The sequence below is a fragment of the Heterodontus francisci genome, chromosome 9 (assembly GCF_036365525.1).
Source record: "Heterodontus francisci isolate sHetFra1 chromosome 9, sHetFra1.hap1, whole genome shotgun sequence".
In the NCBI taxonomy this organism is placed as follows: domain Eukaryota; kingdom Metazoa; phylum Chordata; class Chondrichthyes; order Heterodontiformes; family Heterodontidae; genus Heterodontus; species Heterodontus francisci.
In genome coordinates, this window is record NC_090379.1 from 113,009,172 (window position 1) to 113,032,087 (window position 22,916).

Below are 22,916 nucleotides of genomic sequence, written 5' to 3' on the forward strand. Positions count from 1 at the left end.
GTAAATATCACCAACATTCCCCGTACAGAACCAGCCTGGTAAATATCACCAACATTCCCCATACAGAACCAGCCTGGTAAATATCACCAACATTCCCCATACAGAGCCAGCCTGGTAAATATCACCAACATTCCCCATACAGAGCCAGCCTGGTAAATATCACCAACATTCCCCATACAGAACCAGCCTGGTAAATATCACCAACATTCCCCATACAAAACCAGCCTGGTAAATATCACCGACATTCACCAGACAGAACCAGCCTGGTAAATATCACCTACATTCACCATACAGAACCAGCCTGGTAAATATCAACAACATTCACCATACAGAAACCAGCCTAGTAAATAACACCAACATTCCCCATACAGAAACCAGCCTAGTAAATAACACCAACATTCACCATACAGAAACCAGCCTAGTAAATATCACCAACATTCCCCAGACAGAACCAGCCTTGTAAATATCACCAACATTCACCATACAGAACCAGCCTGGTAAATATCAACAACATTCACCAGACAGAAACCAGTCTAGAAAATAACACCAACATTCCCCATACAGAACCAGCCTGGTAAATATCACCAACATTCCCCAAACAAAAATCAGCCTAGTAAATATCACCAACATTCCCCGTACAGAACCAGCCTAGTAAATATCACCAACATTCCCCGTACAGAATCAGCCTAGTAAATATCACCAACATTCCCCGTACAGAACCAGCCTGGTAAATATCACCAACATTCCCCATACAGAGCCAGCCTAGTAAATAACACCAACATTCCCCATACAGAACCAGCCTGGTAAATATCACCAACATTCCCCATACAAAACCAGCCTGGTAAATATCACCGACATTCCCCGTACAGAACCAGCCTGGTAAATATCAACAACATTCCCCATACAGAACCAGCCTGGAAAATATCACCTACATTCCCCAAACAGAACCAGCCTGGTAAATATCAACAACATTCCCCGTACAGAAACCAGCCTGGTAAATAAAACCTACATTCACCATACAGAACCAGCCTGGTAAATATCAACAACATTCCCCGTACAAAACCAGCCTGGTAAATATCACCAACATTCCCCATACAGAACCAGCCTGGTAAATATCACCTACATTCACCATACAGAACCAGCCTGGTAAATATCAACAACATTCCCCGTACAGAACCAGCCTGGTAAATATCACCAACATTCCCCATACAGAGCCAGCCTAGTAAATAACACCAACATTCCTCATACAGAACCAGCCTGGTAACGATCACCAACATTCACCATACAGATACCAGCCTAGTAAATAACACCAACATTCACATACAGAAACCAGCATTGTAAATAACAACAACATTCGCCATACAGAAACCAGCCTAGTAATTAACACCAACATTCCTCACACAGAACCAGCCTGGTAACGATCGCCAACATTCACCATACAGCAACCAGCCTCGTAAATAACACCAACATTCACCATACAGAAACCAGCCTAAAAAATAACACCAACATTCACCATACAGAAACCAGCCTAGTAAATAACACCAACATTCACATACAGAAACCAGCCTAGTAAATATCACCAACATTCACATACAGAAACCAGCATTGTAAATAACACCAACATTCACCATACAGAAACCAGCCTAGTAATTAACACCAACATTCCTCAAACAGAACCAGCCTGGTAAATAACACCAACATTCACCATACAGAAACCAGCCGAGTAAATAACACCAACATTCACCATACAGAAACCAGCCTAGTAAATAACACCAACATTCACATACAGAAACCAGCCTAGTAAATATCACCAACATTCACATACAGAACCAGCCTGGTAAATAACACCAACATTCACCATACAGAAACCAGCCTAGTAATTAACACCAACATTCCTCAAACAGAACCAGCCTGGTAAATAACACCAACATTCACCATACAGAAACCAGCCGAGTAAATAACACCAACATTCACCATACAGAAACCAGCCTAGTAAATATCACCAACATTCCCCAAACAGAACCAGCCTAGTAAATAATACCAACATTCCCCATACAGAACCAGCCTAGTAAATATCACCAACATTCACCATACAGAAACCAGACTAGTAAATATCACCAACATTTCCCATACAGAACCAGCCTTGTAAATATCACCAACATTCCCCATACAGAACCAGCCTGGTAAATATCAACAACATTCCCCGTACAGAACCAGCCTAGTAAATATCACCAACATTCCCCGTACAGAATCAGCCTGGTAAATATCACCAACATTCCCCGTACAGAACCAGCCTGGTAAATATCACCAACATTCCCCAAACAGAACCAGCATGGTAAATATCACCAACAATCCTCATACAGAACCAGCCTGGTAAATAACACCAACATTCACCATACAGAACCAGCCTGGTAAATAACACCAACATTCACCATACAGAAACCAGCCTAGTAAATAACACCGACATTCCCCATACAGAACCAGCCTGGTAAATAACACCAACATTCACCATACAGAAACCAGCCTAGTAAATAACACCAACATTCCCCATACAGAACCAGCCTGGTAAATATCACCAACATTCACCATACAGAAACCAGCCTAGTAAATAACACCGACATTCCCCATACAGAACCAGCCTGGTAAATAACACCAACATTCACCATACAGAAACCAGCCTAGTAAATAACACCGACATTCCCCATACAGAACCAGCCTGGTAAATAACACCAACATTCACCATACAGAAACCAGCCTAGTAAATAACACCAACATTCCCCATACAGAACCAGCCTGGTAAATATCACCAACATTCACCATACAGAAACCAGCCTAGTAAATAACACCGACATTCCCCATACAGAACCAGCCTGGTAAATAACACCAACATTCACCATACAGAAACCAGCCTGGTAAATAACACCAACATTCACCATACAGAAACCAGCCTAGTAAATAACACCAACATTCCTCATACAGAACCAGCCTCGTAAATATCACCAACATTCACCATACAGAAACCAGCCGAGTAAATAACACCAACATTCCTCGTACAGAACCAGCCTAGTAAATAAGACCAACATTCACCATACAGAAACCAGCCTCGTAAATAACACCAACATTCACCATACAGATACCAGCCTAGTAAATATCACCAACATTCACCATACAGAAACCAGCCTAGTAATTAACACCAACATCCCTCATACAGAACCAGCCTAGTAAATAACACCAACATTCCCCATACAAAACCAGCCTGGTAACGATCACCAACATTCCCCATACAGATACCAGCCTAGTAAATATCACCAACATTCACCATACAGAAACCAGCCTAGTAATTAACACCAACATCCCTCATACAGAACCAGCCTAGTAAATAAGACCAACATTCACCATGCAGAAACCAGCCTAGTAAATATCACCACCATTCACCATACAGATACAAGCCTAGTAAATAACACCAACATTCCCCATACAGAACCAGCCTAGTAAATAAGACCAACATTCACCATACAGATACCAGCCTAGTAAATATCACCAACATTCACCATACAGATACCAGCCTAGTAAATATCACCAACATTCACCATACAGAAACCAGCCTAGTAATTAACACCAACATCCCTCATACAGAACCAGCCTAGTAAATAAGACCAACATTCACCATACAGAAACCAGCCTAGTAAATAACACCAACATTCACATACAGAAACCAGCATTGTAAATAACAACAACATTCACCATACAGAACCAGCCTGGTAAATATCACCAACATTTCCCATACAGAACCAGCCTGGTAAATACCACCAACATTCCCCGTACAGAACCAGCCTTGTAAATATCACCAACATTCCCCGTACAGAACCAGCCTGGTAAATATCACCAAAATTCCCCAGACAGAACCAGCCTGGTAAATATCACCAATATTCCCCATACAGAAACCAGCCTAGTAAATATCACCAACATTCACCATACAGAACCAGCCTGGTAAATATCACCAAAATTCCCCAGACAGAACCAGCCTGGTAAATATCACCAATATTCCCCATACAGAAACCAGCCTAGTAAATATCACCAACATTCCCCAAACAGAACCAGCCTGGTAAATAACACCAAAATTCCCCATACAGAACCAGCCTAGTTAATAACACCGACATTCCCCATACAGAACCAGCCTGGTAAATATCACCAACATTTCCCATACAGAAACCAGCCTAGTAAATATCACCAACATTCACCATACAGAAACCAGCCTAGTAAATATCACCAACATTCACCATACAGAAACCAGCCTAGTAAATATCACCAACATTCACCATACAGAAACCAGCCTAGTAAATATCACCAACATTCACCATACAGAAACCAGCCTAGTAAATAACACCAACATTCCCCATACAGAACCAGCCTGGTAAATATCACCAACATTCACCATACAGAAACCAGCCTAGTAAATATCACCAACATTCACCATACAGAAATCAGCCTAGTAAATAACACCAACATTCCCCATACAGAACCAGCCTGGTAAATATCACCAACATTCACCATACAGAAACCAGCCTAGTAAATAACACCAACATTCACCATACAGAAACCAGCCTAAAAAATAACACCAACATTCACATACAGAAACCAGCATTGTAAATAACACCAACATTCACCAGACAGAAACCAGCCTAGTAATTAACACCAACATTCCTCACACAGAACCAGCCTGGTAACGATCGCCAACATTCACCATACAGCAACCAGCCTCGTAAATAACACCGACATTCACCATACAGATACCAGCCTAGAAAATAGCACCAACATTCACCATACAGAAACCAGCCTAAAAAATAACACCAACATTCACCATACAGAAACCAGCCTAGTAAATAACACCAACATTCACCATACAGAAACCAGCCTAAAAAATAACACCAACATTCACCATACAGAAACCAGCCTAGTACATAACACCAACATTCACATACAGAAACCAGCATTGTAAATATCACCAACATTCACCAGACAGAACCAGCCTAGTAAATATCACCAACATTCCTCATACAGAACCAGCCTGGTAAATATCGCCAACATTCCCCAAACAGAACCAGCATAGTAAATATCAACAACATTCCCCATACAGAACCAGCCTAGTAAATAACACCAACATTCACCATACAGAAACCAGCCTAGTAAATATCACCAACATTCCTCATACTGAACCAGCCTGGTAAATATCACCAACATTCACCATACAGAAACCAGCCTAGTAAATAACACCAACATTCACCATACAGAAACCAGCCTAGTAATTAACACCAACATTCCTCATACAGAACCAGCCTAGTAAATAACACCAACATTCACATACAGAAACCAGCATTGTAAATAACACCAACATTCCCCATACAGAAACCAGCCTAGTAAATATCACCAACATTCCCCATACAGAACCAACCTGGTAACGATCACCAACATTCACCATACAGAAACCAGCCTAGTAAATAACACCAACATTCACATACAGAAACCAGCATTGTAAATAACACCAACATTCACCATACAGAAACCAGCCTAGTAAATATCACCAACATTCCCCAAACAGAACCAGCCTAGTAAATATCACCAACATTCACCATACAGAAACCAGCCTAGTAAATATCACCAACATTCCCCAAACAGAACCAGCCTGGTAAATATCACCAACATTCACCATACAGAAACCAGCCTAGTAAATATCACCAACATTCCCCATACAGAACCAGCCTAGTAAATATCACCAACATTCACCATACAGAAACCAGCCTAGTAAATATCACCAACATTTCCCATATAGAACCAGCCTGGTAAATATCACCAACATTCCCCATACAGAACCAGCCTGGTAAATATCAACAACATTCCCCGTACAGAACCAGCCTAGTAAATATCACCAACATTCCCCGTACAGAACCAGCCTGGTAAATATCACCAACATTCCCCGTACAGAACCAGCCTGGTAAATATCACCAACATTCCCCGTACAGAACCAGCCCAGTAAATATCACCAACATTCCCCATACAGAACCAGCCTGGTAAATATCACCAACATTCCCCGTACAGAACCAGCCTGGTAAATATCACCAACATTCCCCGTACAGAACCAGCCTGGTAAATATCACCAACATTCCCCGTACAGAACCAGCCTGGTAAATATCACCAACATTCCCCGTACAGAACCAGCCTGGTAAATATCACCAACATTCCCCATACAGAACCAGCCTGGTAAATATCACCAACATTCAACACACAGGAAACAGCCTGGTAAATAGCACCAATATTCACCACACAGAAAACAGCCTGGTAAATATCACCAACATTCCCCGTACAGAACCAGCCTGGTAAATATCACCAACATTCCCCGTACAGAACCAGCCTGGTAAATATCACCAACATTCAACACACAGGAAACAGCCTGGTATATAGCACCAATATTCACCACACAGAAAACAGCCTGGTAAATATCACCAATATTCACCACACAGAAAACAGCCTGGTAAATATCACCAACATTCACCAGACAGAAAACAGCCTGGTAAATATCACCAACATTCCCCGTACAGAACCAGCCTGGTAAATATCACCAACATTCAACATACAGGAAACAGCCTGGTATATAGCACCAATATTCACCACACAGAAAACAGCCTGGTAAATATCACCAATATTCACCACACAGAAAACAGCCTGGTAAATATCACCAATATTCACCACACAGAAAACAGCCTGGTAAATATCACCAACATTCCCCGTACAGAACCAGCCTGGTAAATATCACCAACATTCACCATACAGACTCCAGCCTTGTAAATATCACCAACATTGCCTGTACAGGAACCATCTTGGTAAATAGCTGTGTGATCACTGTCACACCCGTACCTCAGTACAGGTTGTGCAGAGTCTGAATCAGACTCTACCACTAGCCCTCATCTCGCCTGCCTCTAAGCAGTATCAAACCTCTCCAGCTCTCTTTCTGTCTCTTGCTATTTGATGAACATGACAATGCAGTCAGATGCTCTCTGAGCTTTCTTTTTTGTCATTCATGAGGGCCATACTACATGGCATTCTCCACTTGCTTCCTGCCTGCAATATTCCTTGCTGGTCTTGTGTAAAATTCCTGGGATGTACCTGTCAGGGTGGCTCATGCTGAAAAGATTATTCCCTGTTTCCCTCAGTTTCAGCATCCTGGATTCGTAGCTGACCAGATCCAATTGGACATTTTCCAACTTCCGGAGCAACACCTGTGTGGATTCCTCATCCTTCCCGTAGTCTGAGATCTCCAGCTGTGGTTTCTTCTCCTCCATCCATAACTCAGTTTCCAACAGCTGCCAGTGAGAAGAGATCAACAGTGAGAGCAATTACTGATTCTGAGCATCACACAGACCAGGCACATTCATTGCAAAAACTCGGCTGCAGCCTCAGTGACTTCTCTTGTCATACATGATGGCTTTGACCTGATCACCAAGTCCCGCTCGTCCTGTGACCTTTGCAGATAATGGAAGCATTTAGTCACCATATTGGTTCACCAGTGTCTGGGTTACAGAGGCCTGCACACAGCTGGCGGTGAGAATAGGAACAGCCAACAAATATAGCAAGCTGACAGAAGGGGGCAACACTGCCAAAGCCTTGCAGCGGGTCAGCTTTCCATTGGGGTGCTGGGGGGGAGCTCGGTGAGTGCGTGGCGGGGATTTCAGAAAATGAGAAGGGCAGAAAACTGATTGGCTCTCAGTGACACAGTCACAGACCTACTCACTGGTCAGTGCTTGGTGACTGATTTTCAGTCAGCAAACAATTAAGAAGGTTAATGGTATGTTAGCCTTTATTGCAAGAGGATTTGCGTACAGGAGTAGTGAAGTCTTGCTTCAATTGTATAGAACCTTGGTTAGACTGTACCTGGAGTACTGTGTGCAGTTTTTGTCTCCTTACGTTAGGAAGGTTATTACTGCCATAGAGAGTGCAACGAAGGTTCACCAGACTTGTTCCTGGGATGGTGGGACTGTCCTGTGATGAGAGATTGGGGAAACTGGGCCTGTATTCTCTAGAGTTTCGAAGAATGAGAGGTGATCTCATTGAAACCTACAAAATACTTACAGGGTAGGGTTCTGAATTAGATGATCAGCCATGATCTTTTTTGAATGGCGGAGCAGGCCTGAAGGGCCGAATGGCCTACTCCTGCTCCTATTTTCGACGTTTTATATCAAGGGATAGACAAGGTAGATGCAGGTAAGATGTTTCCCCTGGTTGGGGAGTCTAGAACCAGGGGACACAATTTCAAAATAAAGGGGAAGCCACTTTGGACCGAGATGAGGAGAAATTCCTTTACTCAGAGGGTTGTGAATCTTTGGAATTCTCTACCCCAGAGGGCTGTGGAAGCTCAGTCATTGAGTATGTTTAAAGCAGAGATTGACAGATTTCTAAATACAAATGACACAAGGTGATATGAGGATAGTGTGGGAAAAAGGCATTGAAGTGGATGATCAGTCATGATCGTATTGAATGGCGGAGCAGGCTCATTGGGCTGAATGGCCAACTCCTGCTCCTATGCTCTTATGATACAGACACGGTTGCTACTCCTTTGGTTTGAAGCTTGTCAGTGGAAGATACCAAGGACAGAGAATTTTTTAAAAATTCATTCATGGGATGTGGGCGTCGCTGGCCAGGCCAGCATTTATTGCCCATCCCTAATTGCCCTTGAGAAGGTGGTGGTGAGCTGCCTTCTTGAACCGCTGCAGTCTATTTGGAGTAGGTATACCCACAGTGCTGTTAGGAAGGGAGTTCCAGGATTTTGACCCAGCAACAGTGAAGGAACGGCGATATAGTTCCAAGTCAGGATGGTGTGTGACTTGGAGGGAAACTTGCAGGTGGTGGTGTTCACATGTATTTTCTGCCCTTGTCCTTCTAGTTGGTAGAGGTCGCGGGTTTGGAAGGTGCTGTCTAAGGAGCTTTGGTGCATTGCTGCAGTGCATCTTGTAGATGGTACACACTGCTGCCACTGTGCGTCAGTGGTGGAGGGAGTGAATGTTTGTTGATGGGGTGCCAATCAAGCGGGATGCGTTGTCCTGGATGGTGTCGAGCTTCTTGAGTGTTGTTGGAGCTGCACCCATCCAGGCAAGTGGAGAGTATTACATCACACTCCTGACTTGTGCCTTGTAGATGGTGGACAGGCTTTGGGGAGTCAGGAGGTGAGTTACTCGCCTCAGAATTCCTAACCTCACGTTATTTACATGGCCACTCCAGTTCAGTTTTTGGTCAATGGAAACCCCTAGGATGTTGATAGTGGGGGATTCAGCGATGGTAATGCCGTTGAATGTCAATGGGAGATGGTAAGATTCTCTCATGTTGGAGATGGTCATTGCCTGGCACTTGTGTGGCGCGAATGTTACTTGCCACTTATCAGCCCAAGCCTGGATATTGTCTAGGTCTTGCTGCATTTCTACACGGACTGCTTCAGTATCTGAGGAGTCACAAATGGTGCTGAACATTGTGCAATCATCAGTGAACATCCCCACTTCTGACCTTATGATTGAAAGAAGGTCATTGATGAAGCAGCTGAAGATGGTTGGGCCCAGGACACTACCCTGAGGAACTCCTGCAGTGATGTCCTGGAGCTCAGATGATTGACCTCCAACAACCACAACCATCTTCCTTTGCACTAGGTATGACTCCAACCAGCGGAGGGTTTTCCCCCTGATTACCATTGACCTCAGTTTTGCCAGGGCTCCTTGATGCCATACTCGGTCAAATGCTGCCTTGATGTCAAGGGCAGTCACTCTCACCTCACCTCTTGAGTTCAGCTCTTTTGTCCATGTTTGAACCAAGGCTGTAATGAGGTCAGGAGCTGAGTGGCCCTGGCGGAACCCAAACTGAGCACCACTAAACAGGTTATTGCTAAGCAAGTGCTGCTTGATGGCACTGCTGATGACATCTTCCATCACTTTCCTGATGATTGAGAGTAGACTGATGGGGCGGTAATTGGCCACGTTGGACTTGTCCTGCTTTTTGTGTACAGGACATACCTGGGCAATTTTCCACATTGCAGGATAGATGCCAGTGTTGTAACTGTACTGGAACAGCTTGGTTCGGGGCGCGGCAAGTTCTGGAGCACAGGTCTTCAGTACTATTGCCGGAATATTGTCAGGGCCCATAGCTTTTGCAGTATCCAGTGCCTTCAGTCATTTCTTGATATCACGTGGAGTGAATCGAATTGGCTGAAGTCTGGCATCTGTGATGCTGGGGACATCAGGAGGAGGCTGAGATGGATCATCAACTCGGCACTTTTGGCTGAAGATTGTTGCAAATGCTTCAGCCTTATCTTTTGCACTGATGTGCTGGGCTCCCCCATCATTGAGGATGGGGATATTTGTGGAGCCACCTCCTCTAGTTAGTTGTTTAATTGTCCACCACCATTCACGGCTGGATGTGGCAGGACTGCAGAGCTTAGATCTGATCCGTTGGTTATGGGATTGCTTAGCTCTGTCTATCGCATGTTGCTTACGCAGTTTGGCACGCAGATAGTCCTGTGTTGTAGCTTCACCAGGTTGACACCTCATTTTGAGGTATGCCTGGTGGTGTTCCTGGCATGCCCACCTGCACTCTTCAATGAACCAGGGTTGGTCTCCTGGCTTGATGGTAATGGTAGAGTGGGGGATATGCCAGGCCATGAGGTCACAGATTGTGGTTGAGTACAATTCTGCTGCTGCTGATGGCCCACAGCGCCTCATGGATGCCCAGTTTTGCATTGCCAGATCTGTTCGAAATCTATCCCATTTAGCACTGTGATAGTGCCACACAACACGATGGATGGTATCCTCAATGTGAAGGCGGGACTTCGTCTCCACAAGTACTGTGCGGTGGTCACTCCTACCAATACTGTCATGGACAGAAGCATCTGCAGCAGGCAGATCGGTGAGGACGAGGTCAAGTATGTTTTTCCCTTGTGTTGGTTCCCCCACCTCCTGCCGCAGACCCAGTTTAGCAGCTATGTCCTTTAGGACTCGGCCAGCTCGGTCAATAGTGGTGCTACTGAGCCACTCTTGGTGATGGACATTGAAGACCCCCACCCAGAGTACATTTTGTGCCCTTGCCACCCTCAGTGCTTCCTCCAAGTGGTGTTCAACATGGAGGAGTACTGAGTCATCAGCTGAGGGAGGGCGGTAGGTGGTAATCAGTAGGAGGTTACCTTGCCCATGTTTGGCCTGATGCCATGAGACTTCATGGGGTCCGGAGTTGATGTTGAGGACTTCCAGGGCAACTCCCTCCCTACTGTATACCACTGTGCCACCACCTCTGGTGTGCCTGTCCCGCCGGTGGGACAGGACATACCCGGGGATGGTGATGGCAGTGTCTGGGACATTGTCTGTAAGGTATGATTCCATGAGTATGACTATGTCAGGCTGTTGCTTGACTAGTCTGTGGGACAGCTCTCCCAACTTTGGCACAAGCCCCCAGATGTTAGTAAGGAGGACTTTGCAGGGTCGACAGGGCTGGGTTTGCCGTTGTCGTTTCCAGTGCCGAGGTCGATGCCGGGTGGCCCGTCCGGTTTCATTCCTTTTTATAGACATTGTAGTGGTTAGGTACAACTGAGTGGCTTGCTAGGCCATTTCAGAGGGCATGTAAGAGTTAACCACATTGCTGTGGGTCTGGAGTCACATGTAGGCCAGACCAGGTAAGGACAGCAGATTTCCTTCCCTAAAGGACATTAGTGAACCAGATGGGTTTTTACAACAATCAACGATGGTTTCATGGCCATCATTAGACTAGCTTTTTAATTCCAGATTTATTAGTTAAATTCAAATTCAACCTTCTGCTGTGGTGGGATTCGAACCCATGTCCCCAGAGAAATACCCTGGGTCTCTGGGTTACTAGTCCAGTGATAATACCACTACGCCACCGCCTACCCCCTGCTAGTTTCTCAGAGACATAACCAAGCACCTACCTCGGAGAAGAAGAGCTGTACTGCGTGCTCCTCTCTCAGCAACTTGCTCCTCTTCTCCGCCTCCTCTTTCAGCGTCTCCACCGCATCCTTCAGCTCCCACAGTCGCTTTGAAATCTCCCGAGAGGCAAAGTGCCCGCTCTTCACAAGACTCTGTCCTGTCTCCATTACAGCCTTTATCAGAGAATCGTGGTTGCTGATCTCATTCTCTAAAGCCTGCAGGTAGGACAGAATCCAACAAGGTCACTCATTACTTCTGAAATGATCCTCACACTCGCCCCGGAGCCGACCCTCACACTCGCCCCGGAGCTGACCCTCACACTCGCCCCGGACACATACTTTCCTCAGGCAGCTCACCTGGTGCTTCTTCTGCAGGCTCTGTACAGCGTCCAGCGATTTTCCGGCATCCTTGGCTGTAGCCAATAGCAACTTCTCCTGAACCCAGGCCTGCTCAGCGTCGAGATCCCGGAACAATTGATAAAGCCGTGTGCTGTGCTCCAGATTCCTGCGCCTGTCCTTGATCGGGTCGCCCAGTGCCCGGTACCTGAGCAACAGACAGCAGGCACTCCATCATAACCAAGGAAATCACAGGCAATCCACACAACTGACAGAGCCTATGAAATGAGGGCCATGCCCTCAATGGCTTCACTGAAATAATAAACTGAAGTGAGCTGAAGGTAAATTGGGGGATTAGAAGAGATTGGGGCAGAAAATTTACCAGAGATTTGAAGGATCAGCGGCAGAAATATTTAAAAATGAGATGGATAGTGTACATAATAATAGGAACATAGGAAGATAGAAACAGGAGTAGGCCATTCAGCCCCTCGAGCCTGTCCCAATATTCAATGAGATCATGGCTGATCTGCGGCCTAACTCCATATCCCTGCCTTTGGCCTATATCCCTTAATATCTTTGCTTAACAAAAATCTATCTATCTCAGATTTAAAATTAACAACTGTTCTAGCTTCAACTGCTGTTTGTGGGAGAGAGTTCCAAACCTCTACCACCCTTTGCATGAAGAAGTGCTTCCTAACATCTCTCCTGAATGGTCTGGTCCTAATTTTTAGACTATGCCCCATAGTTTTAAAATCTCCAACCAGTGGAAATAGTTTATCTTTATCTAGCCTGTCTTTTCCTGTTAATATCTTGAAGACTTCGATCAGATCACCCCTTAACCTTCTAAATTCTAGCGAAAACGGGCCTAATTTGTGTAATCTCTCCTCGTAAATTAACCCCTGTAGTCCAGGTATCATTCTTGTAAACCTACGTTGCACTCCCTCCAAGGCCAATATATCCTTCCTAAGGTGTGGTGCCCAGATCTGCTCACAGTACTCCAACCGCGGTCTAACCAGGGTTTTGTACAGCTGCAGCATAACCTCTGTGTCTTTATACTCCAATCCTCTAGATATAAAGGCTAGCATTCCATTAGCCTTTTTGAATATTTTCTGCATTTGCTCGTCGCATTTTAAAGATCTAGGCACCCGAACCCCCAAGTCTCTTTGGACATCCACTGTACTTAACCTCTTCCCATTTAGAAAGTACCCTGCTCTATCCTTTTTTGGTCCAAAATGGATAATCTCACACTTGCCTGCATTGAAATCCGTCTGCCAGAGTTTTGCCCACTCACCTAGTCTGTCAATATCTCTTTGCAATTTTATGCTATCATCTAGACTGTCTACAATGCCGCCTAACTTTGTATCATCAGCAAATTTGGATATATGACTTACTGTGCCATCATCCAAGTCATTAATGAATAATGTGAATAATTGAGGCCCCAACACAGATCCCTGTGGGACACCACTAGTCACATCCTGCCAATCGGAGTACTTACCCATTATCCCCACTCTCTGTCACCTACCACTCAACCAACTTCCTAACCATGTCAATAATTTGCCATCAACTCCATGGGCTTCCACCTTAGTTAACAATCTCTTATGTGGGACTTTATCAAATGCCTTCTGGAAGTCCATATAAATAACATCCATAGACGATGGATGTCACACGATGTTGTGCCGAACCTTTAACCTACTCGAAGATCAAACTAACTACCTACCCTTCATTCTACTATCATCCATGTACCTATCCAAGAGTCGCTTAAATGTCCCTAATGTATCTGCTTCTACTACCACCGCTGGCAGCGCATTCCACGCACCCATCACTCTCTGTGTAAAGAACCTACCTCTGACATCTCCCCGAAATCTTCCTCCAATCACCTTAAAATTATGCCCCCTGGTGATAGCCCTTTCCACCCTGGGAAAAAGTCTCTGGCTATCCACTCTATCTATGTCTCTCATCATCTTGTACACCTCTATCAAGTCACCTCTCATCCTTCTCTCCAATGAGAAAAGCCCTAGCTCCCTCAACCTTTCTTCATAAGACATGCCCTCCAGTCCAGGCAGCATCCTGGTAAATCTCCTCTGCACCCTCTCTAAAGCTTCCACATCCTTCCTATAATGAGGCGACCAGAACTGAACACAATATTCCAAGTGTGGTCGAACCAGGGCCTTATAGAGCTGCAGCATAACATCACGGCTCTTAAATTCAATCCCCCTGTTAATTTGTCAGGCATGACCTTCCCGTCATGAATCCATGTTGGCTGTCCCTGATTAACTGAAATTTTTCTAGGTGTTCAGTCACCCTATCTGGTCTGTAATTTCCTTGGATCCCCCTTTCACCCTTCTTAAAAAGTGGAGTGACATGTGCAACCTTCCAATCCAGAGGGACTACTGCTGAATCTAGGGAACTGTGCAAGACTATAGTTAGGGCTGTAATGATAGAGGGCAGTGTGTGTGTGTGCGCGTGCGTGTGCGCATGCGTGTGTGTGGTGTTATATCAAGTGATTAGGAGACCCTCGTGGAAACTACTCTCCCCCGCCCCTGCCTCACCGAGCTGTGGACAGAGATTCAAACGGAAAAAAGAGGTGAATGATTAAATCGGGTAGGCATTATTCTAAAGATAATCCGGAGGAATATAGAAAGTGCAGTGAGGATGGGAATACAGAGATTTGAAGGGAGAAGAGGGAACAACAACTTGCATTTATATAGCGCCTTTAACATCATAAAACATCCCAGAGTGCTTCACAAGAGCATTATTAAACAAAATAGGACACTGAGCCACAGAAGGAGTTACTGGGACTGGTGAAAGTGTTAGGTTTTAAGGAACATCTGAGAGGAGGAAAGGTAGAGACACAGAGAGGTTTGGGACTTGAATTAGGGCCTTGGCAGCTGAAGACACGGCTGCTATTGGAAGAGTGAAGGGAGCGGGAGACGCACAAGAGGTCAGAATTGGAGGAGCAGTGGGATCTCTCTCATTGTAGGGATAGAGGAGGTTACAGAAATGGGGAGGGAAAGTGGCCAGCGGATAATGTAAAAGCAAACAGTGAGTGCTAATATAATGATCTAAAAAGTAGAATAGTAACAGAGCAGGAAGGGATACTCAGGGATGAAGGAGGAATCTGGTTCTGGAGGATGAAGGGACAGTGCAGATATTAAATATGTTGCTTTTTAAAAAAAAATAAATGATGCTGGAGGTGAGACTGTGAATTTGAGGATGTGGATCAACTGTTGATGGGAACAGGAGGAAAGGAATTGGTTCTGAAACGTTTACAGCATTCAGAGTAGATCAATGACTAGGCCCTGATGATGTTCACCCAGGGCTGTTGGAAGAGTTTGTGCCAGGGTAGCTGTCCTGGGAGTGAAGCTGGGTGTTCCCAGTCGGCAGGGCTCAGCATCAACCGTCGGAATCTTTGCGTTTACCTCTGGAGTACATCGCCAACTCTGTCTCTGATCTCCTCAGCCAGGAAGTGATTTTCCTGGACAAACTCCTCAGACTGGTCGAGCAGGCCCTGCATCCTCTCCACATAGCTGCTGATGTCTTCCTCCAGATCTTGCTGTTTGTTGAGCAGGTTTTTCACAGACACCAGGTCCGTGCCGTGGTCAGGATGATCCAGCTGTTTCTCCACCTCAGTCAGCCAATTCTCTACATCGTCGATGCTTCGCTGGAAGTTCAGGGCCTCCACGGTTAAAGAGAAGGAAATGTTAATTGACCCACCAAGCTCCCTGCACATCAATGATCACACCCACTCCCACCCCCACCCATTGTGTGCAGACCCTCCCTCCTAGCATGTGCGGCCCTGCCCCAGGGGCAGTGGGCAGCAGGGCGGACCCTGACAGAATCTTGGGGTCTCTAGCTCCAGCCCAGGGGCGCTCAAGACCATCTGTATCAAATGGGGTGTGTAGTCTGGGTAGGGTGTGCTAACCCGGGGTGTTGTGCTCAGGATGGTCTAGGACCACACCAGAGATGTCACTCACCAACCAAGGGACTCACCAATGGGTCTCGAGACACCAATCAAGGGGCCTGTCATCAGGCCTCGGCTCACTGGCTTGCTTCAACAGAAATTGAAAGTTCTGCTTTGTGACTAGTTGTTCTGTTTCTGGGACAGTGGTGGGGAGAGATGGTGAAACAGAACTCTTCAGGCATCCTACACCAACAGCGCCAAGATCATCAAAAGCAATTTAGACATCAGGAAGAATGAAATTTCACTGGATGAGATCTTACTTTTACAAGAAGTCTCATGATTGCAGCATTCCCTGAAGCAAGTACTGAGTGGGGAGCTACAAGTGGGGGAAATAAGCCAAGGTTAGAGGAGGGGTGGCTTAGCAAGGGCACCCTCCTGATCACTATCCAGTGATTGCTGCTGTCAGTTGTGACTAGACCTGGTGTGCCCATGGTCCAACATTGTGCCAACATTCACTGTGTAGACTCACATGTAAAGAGTGTTATTCGAGGGCAGCTGTGCAGGTGGAAATGTACCCCAGTGACAGCCAGTGCCTCAGACAGAGGGAGGAGGCGATGTGATGTCAGTGGGGAGCTGATGTAACATTACCACTGATAATGCTCATCGTGAGATCAACGTTACAAGAGTCTGATAACATTCAAGCACCTTATGTGCATCCACCAGCTTGGACCTCTTCTCTTGACAGTTCTCCAGCAGTTCATTCCACAGGTTTTCAATCTGCTTCATCCAGGGCTCAATCTCATTTACAGCGTAATGCCCAGCATTAATCATCCGTTTCCCTTCCTGCAACGGGATTCAGACAGGCTCAGCACTGCTGTCAGTAAGCACACACCAGGTAGAAGAGAGCATAATACCCTACGCATACCAGACAGAACAGGCAGTAACCTCATCCCCACACACACCAGACAGAACAGGCAGTAACCTCACCCCCACAATACCCTGCGCTCACCAGACAGAACAGGCAGTAACCTCAACCCCACACACCAGACAGAACAGGCAGTAACCTCACCCCCACACACCAGACAGAACAGGCAGTAATCTCACCCCTACACACCAGACAGAACAGGCAGTAACCTCACCCCCACACACCAGACAGAACAGGCAGTAATCTCACCCCCACACACCAGACACAACAGGCAGTAACCTCACCCCCGCACACCAGACAGAACAGGCAGTAATCTCACCCCTACACACCAGACAGAACAGGCAGTAACCTCACCCCCACACACCAGACAGAACAGGCAGTAATCTCACCCCTACACACCAGACACAACAGGCAGTAACCTCACCCCCGCACACCAGACAGAACAGGCAGTAACCTCACCCCCACACACCAGACAGAACAGGCAGTAACCTCACCCCCACACACCAGACAGAACAGGCAGTAACCTCACCCCTACACACCAGACAGAACAGGCAGTAACCTCATCCCTACACACCAGGCAGAACAGGCAGTAACCTCACCCCACATAACCCTGCACACACCAGACAGAACAGACAGTAACCTCACCCCCCCACACCAGACAGAACAGGCAGTAACCGCATCCCTACACACCAGACAGAACAGGCAGCAACCTCACCCCTACACACCAGACAGAACAGGCAGTAACTTCATCCCTACACACCAGACAGAACAGGCAGTAACCTCATCCCTACACACCAGACAGAACAGGCAGTAACCTCATCCCTACACACCAGACAGAACAGACAGTAACCTCATCCCGACACACCAGACAGAACAGGCAGTAACCTCACCCGCACACACCAGACAGAACAGGCAGTAACCTCATCCCTACACACCAGACAGAACAGGCAGTAACCTCACCCCTACACATCAGACAGAACAGGCAGTAACCTCATCCTGACACACCAGACAGAACAGGCAGTAACCTCACCCGCACACACCAGACAGAACAGGCAGTAACCTCATCCCTACACACCAGACAGAACAAGCAGTAAGCTCATCCCTACACACCAGACAGAACAGGCAGTAACCTCATCCCCCACACACCAGACAGAACAGGCAGTAACCTCACCCCTACACACCAGGCAGAACAGGCAGTAACCTCATCCCTACACACCAGACAGAACAGGCAGTAACCTCATCCCTACACACCAGGCAGAACAGGCAGTAACCTCATCCTGACACACCAGACAGAACAGGCAGTAACCTCACCCGCACACACCAGACAGAACAGGCAGTAACCTCATCCCTACACACCAGACAGAACAAGCAGTAAGCTCATCCCTACACACCAGACAGAACAGGCAGTAACCTCATCCCCCACACACCAGACAGAACAGGCAGTAACCTCACCCGCACACACCAGACAGAACAGGCAGTAACCTCATCCCTACACACCAGACAGAACAGGCAGTAACCTCATCCCTACACACCAGGCAGAACAGGCAGTAACCTCACCCCTACACACCAGGCAGAACAGGCAGTAACCTCACCCCCACACACCAGGCAGAACAGGCAGTAACCTCACCCCTACAAACCAGACAGAACAGGCAGTACCCTCACCCACACACACCAGACAGAACAGGCAGTAACCTCACCCCCACACACCAGACAGATCAGGCAGTAACCTCACCCCCACACACCAGACAGAACAGGCAGTAACCTCATCCCTACACACCAGACAGAACAGGCAGTAACCTCATCCCCACACACCAGACAGAACAGGCAGTAACCTCATCCCTACACACCAGGCAGAACAGGCAGTAACCTCATCCCTGCACACCAGACAGAACAGGCAGTAACCTCACCCCCACACATCAGACAGAACAGGCAGTAACCTCATCCCTACACACCAGACAGAACAGGCAGTAACCTCATCCCTACACACCAGGCAGAACAGGCAGTAACCTCACCCCCACACATCAGACAGAACAGGCAGTAACCTCATCCCTACACACCAGACAGAACAGGCAGTAACCTCACCCCCACACATCAGACAGAACAGGCAGTAACCTCATCCCTACACACCAGACAGAACAGGCAGTAACCTCACCCCCACACATCAGACAGAACAGGCAGTAACCTCACCCCCACACACCAGACAGAATAGTAACTTCATGGTTGCATTGACTAGGCTTATATTCCCTTGAGTTTAGAAGATTAAGGGTTAACCAATTACGTTGTTTAGAATGGTTAAGGGTAAATACTGGGAAAGTATTTCCGGTGGTAGGTGAATCTAGAGCAGTGCGGCATTTAACATTAAAATTAGAGCTGGGCCATTAAGAATTGAAATCAGGAAGCAATTTTTCAGTGGTGGTGGAAATCTGGAACTCTCTCCCCCAAAGAGCTGTGAATGCTGGGGCGTCAATAGAAAATTTGAAGATTGGGATCGATAGATTTTTGTTAGTTATTGGATATGGAAGAAAGGTGGATATACATCAGTCATGATCTAACTGAATAGAAGTTATAGGCTCGAGGGGCTGAATGGCCTATTCTTTCTCCTATGTCTTTGACAGTTATCTAGGACCTTTGAAAAGGAGATACAGCCATTTATTAGCTGGAGCTGGAGTGACATAGCCCTGCCCTTTAAGAATTACATTGGTCCATAACACACAGTGTTTGAATTTGACAGCTGCCAGTTGCAAGACTGAATATTTTAAGTTGTGGCAGTTAACCAGTAGGGTGGACTAGATTGAGTTTACAGTAGGTGGACATCTGTTTAAGATCTATGTTTGGAGAGAAAGGAAATGGTATCTTTCTAATTTTTGTGCACTTGAGATGTGTAGAGAAAGAGAGATTTCACTGTTATACCATTTACTATCATTCATTCTGTGCAAATAAAACCAAAGCATGTGTCTCGATTTGGTAAGTGTGTTTATCTAGTATACCCTTGGAAAAGTGAAGTATATGAGACATTCCAGAGTGTGGGTTCTCTGCCATGATCCCTTGACTTTGTTATTGTGTAACTAGATATTGGGTAAAAAAGCATGCACTCCAGATCATAAGGCACATGAGATCCGTTTACAGAATTGACTGGATGAAGCTGAATGGGAGAGAAAATATCTAGCAGTACAGACCCAAAAATATAACACTACTCCATTAAAGACGGGCAATGTCCTAGTGCAAGGGTGGCAAAGGGATAAGATCAAATGACTGCAGTAGAGGATTACTGAAAGAGTATATTGTGCCTTCTTTCTTCTGACAAACTCCTTTATCCATATTCCAGAACCAATGGAATTTCTGGGGACCAGTGACCACAACATGATTCTAGTCATCATCTATATCTTACAAAATACAAGTTTAAAAATTCAGCACAGACAAAAGGCGTGGGTTTTGTCAAACATTGGTTGAAGTTGTCCATTATTGTCCATACAAACCCTTTTGAATCTCAGATACTGTTGAATATGCAGAACAGAAATATCAACATAAACTAATAAACGGTGTCTAAAATGGGAGAGCATTTAAAATTGCAACGCTCAAAAAAATAAAAACTATACAAGACCAAATACTGAAATAAATGATTTGCCCTCAGATGCAGGGGTTTACTTTTAAGCACATGCATTCCTTAAATTTGAACCTGATTGTGAAATGTTCTGCTCGCTCTGAATATAAGCTGCACTGTTGGCCATAAATACTGCCTCCAGTGAACTGAGTAGACAATTCAGGGACATCAGTTCCCTGTTCCACAGATGGGTGTACAAGCACAAGAGCCTCAATTGCACCAGTAGCCGTATTCCGAGCAGAAACTCTCACCGTGTCAATGCTCCAGATCCTATTCTGGTTGGCCATGATCTCAGCCTCGAAGGTTTGGTGTTTCTGCAGTTTGCCCTGCAGGTTGCTGGGATCTGTCCAACTATTGTCCAGGGTGACACTGATCTTTTCATTCAGCCATGATACAGCCTGAAGAAATATTGCAGAAAACAATAATCAAACTGTTAGTAAAATACAGAAACATCAGTCCATCCTCACCTTATGTACCTCCCCTCCTCCATCCATTTAATCTCCAAATCCCATGGACCTGATGTAAACATTTACCATCTTTCGGATTACAGGTTAAATCTCCCAGGTGGATGTACAATATCCAATGATACTATTTTGAAGAACAGCAGGTATTTCTTCCCAGTGACCTGGACAATATCAATATTACTATAACAGATTATCTGCTCAGTATGACAGCGCTGTTTGTGGGATCTTGCTGTGTACAAATTGGCTGCCACGATTCCTACATTACAACTGTGTCTACATTTCAATGCACATAAAGTGTCGTGGGACGTTTCTGTGGGATAAACCTCCAGCTCTATTGTACTGGTCTCCTGACGACACAGCATCACCCCTGTGGTAACCACTCTGTTTCCTCACTCCTGTTGTATGGTGTAGAAACAATGAGAGCTGTCTGCTATCTCACTCTTGTGGCTATTCTTCATTCATTATCCTGGATAGTGAGGGCTGACAAACGATCTTTTTTTTATTCACTCAGGGGATGCGGGCATCGCTGGCTAGGCCAGCATTTATTGCCCCTTCTTAATTGCCCTTGAGAAGGTGGTGGTGAGCTGCCTTCTTGAACCGCTGTCGACCTTGGGGTGTAGGCACACCAACAATGCTGTCGGGAAGGGAGTTGCAGGATTTTGACCCAACGACAGTGAGGGTCAAGTCAGGATGGTGTGTGACTTGGAGGTTGTGGTGTTCCCATGCATCTGCTGTCCTTGTCCTTCTAGGTGGTAGAGGTCACAGGTTTGGAAGGTGCTGTCGAAGGAGCCTTGGTGAGTTGCTGCAGTGTATCTTGTAGATGGTACACACTGCTGCCACTGTGTTTTGAAGGTGGTGGATGGGCTGCTTTGTCCTGGATGGTGTCAAGCCTCGAGTGTTGTTGGAGTTGCGCCCATCCAGGCAAGTAGAGAATATTCCGTCACACTCCTGACTTGTGCCTTGTAGATGGTGGACAGGCTTTGGGGAGTCAGAGGGCGAGTTACCGCAGAATTCCTAGCCTCTGACCTGCTCTTGTAGCCACAGCATTTATGTAGTTAGTCCTGTTCAGTTTCTGGTCAATGGTAACCGCCAGGATGTAGTGATTGTAAGGCTGTTGAACATCAAGGGGAGATGGTCATTGCCTGGCACTTGTGTGGCGCGAATGTTACTTGCCGTTTATCAGTCCAAGACTGGATGTTGTTCAGGTCTTGCTGCATCTGGCCACGGACTGCTTCAGTATCTGAGGAGTCGTGAGTGGTACTGAACATTGTGCAATCATCAGCGAATATCTCACCTCTGACCTTATGATGGAGGGAATGTCATTGATGAAACAGCTGAAGATGGTTGGGCCTAGGACACTACCCTGATGTCCTGGGACTGAGATGATTGACCTCCAACAATCACAATCATCTTCCTTTGCGCTAGGTATGACTCCAACCAGCAGAGAGTTTTCCTCCCGATTCCCACGGACTCCAGTTTTGTTCGGGCTCCTTGATACAATACTTGTTCAAATGCTGCCTTGATGTCAAGGGCAGTCACTCTCACCTCACCTCTTGAGTTCAGCTCTTTTGTCCATGTTTGGACCAAGGCTGTAATGAGGTCAGGAGCTGAGTGGCCCTGGCGGAACCCAAACTGAGCAACAGTGAGTGGGTTATTGCTGAGCAAGTACCGCTTGATAACACTGCTTTCATTACTTTGCTGATGATCAACAGTAGACGGATAGG

The 22,916-nt window shown here is 46.0% G+C and overlaps 1 protein-coding gene across 2 annotated transcripts in view; it reads right to left on the bottom strand.

Annotated features, from left to right (window-relative positions):
- Window positions 1-22,916, bottom strand: part of sptbn5 (spectrin, beta, non-erythrocytic 5) — a 321,773-nt gene that overhangs the window by 68,285 nt on the left and 230,572 nt on the right. For both annotated transcript variants that reach the window (XM_068039706.1, XM_068039705.1), the window contains exons 49-54: window positions 20,980-21,126; window positions 16,908-17,045; window positions 15,721-15,977; window positions 12,323-12,509; window positions 11,969-12,181; window positions 7,162-7,358 (exon numbers count right to left, since the gene is read on the bottom strand). In XM_068039706.1, the coding sequence (XP_067895807.1) occupies window positions 7,162-7,358; window positions 11,969-12,181; window positions 12,323-12,509; window positions 15,721-15,977; window positions 16,908-17,045; window positions 20,980-21,126 (1,139 nt within the window). The remainder of the gene's footprint in view (window positions 1-7,161; window positions 7,359-11,968; window positions 12,182-12,322; window positions 12,510-15,720; window positions 15,978-16,907; window positions 17,046-20,979; window positions 21,127-22,916) is intronic.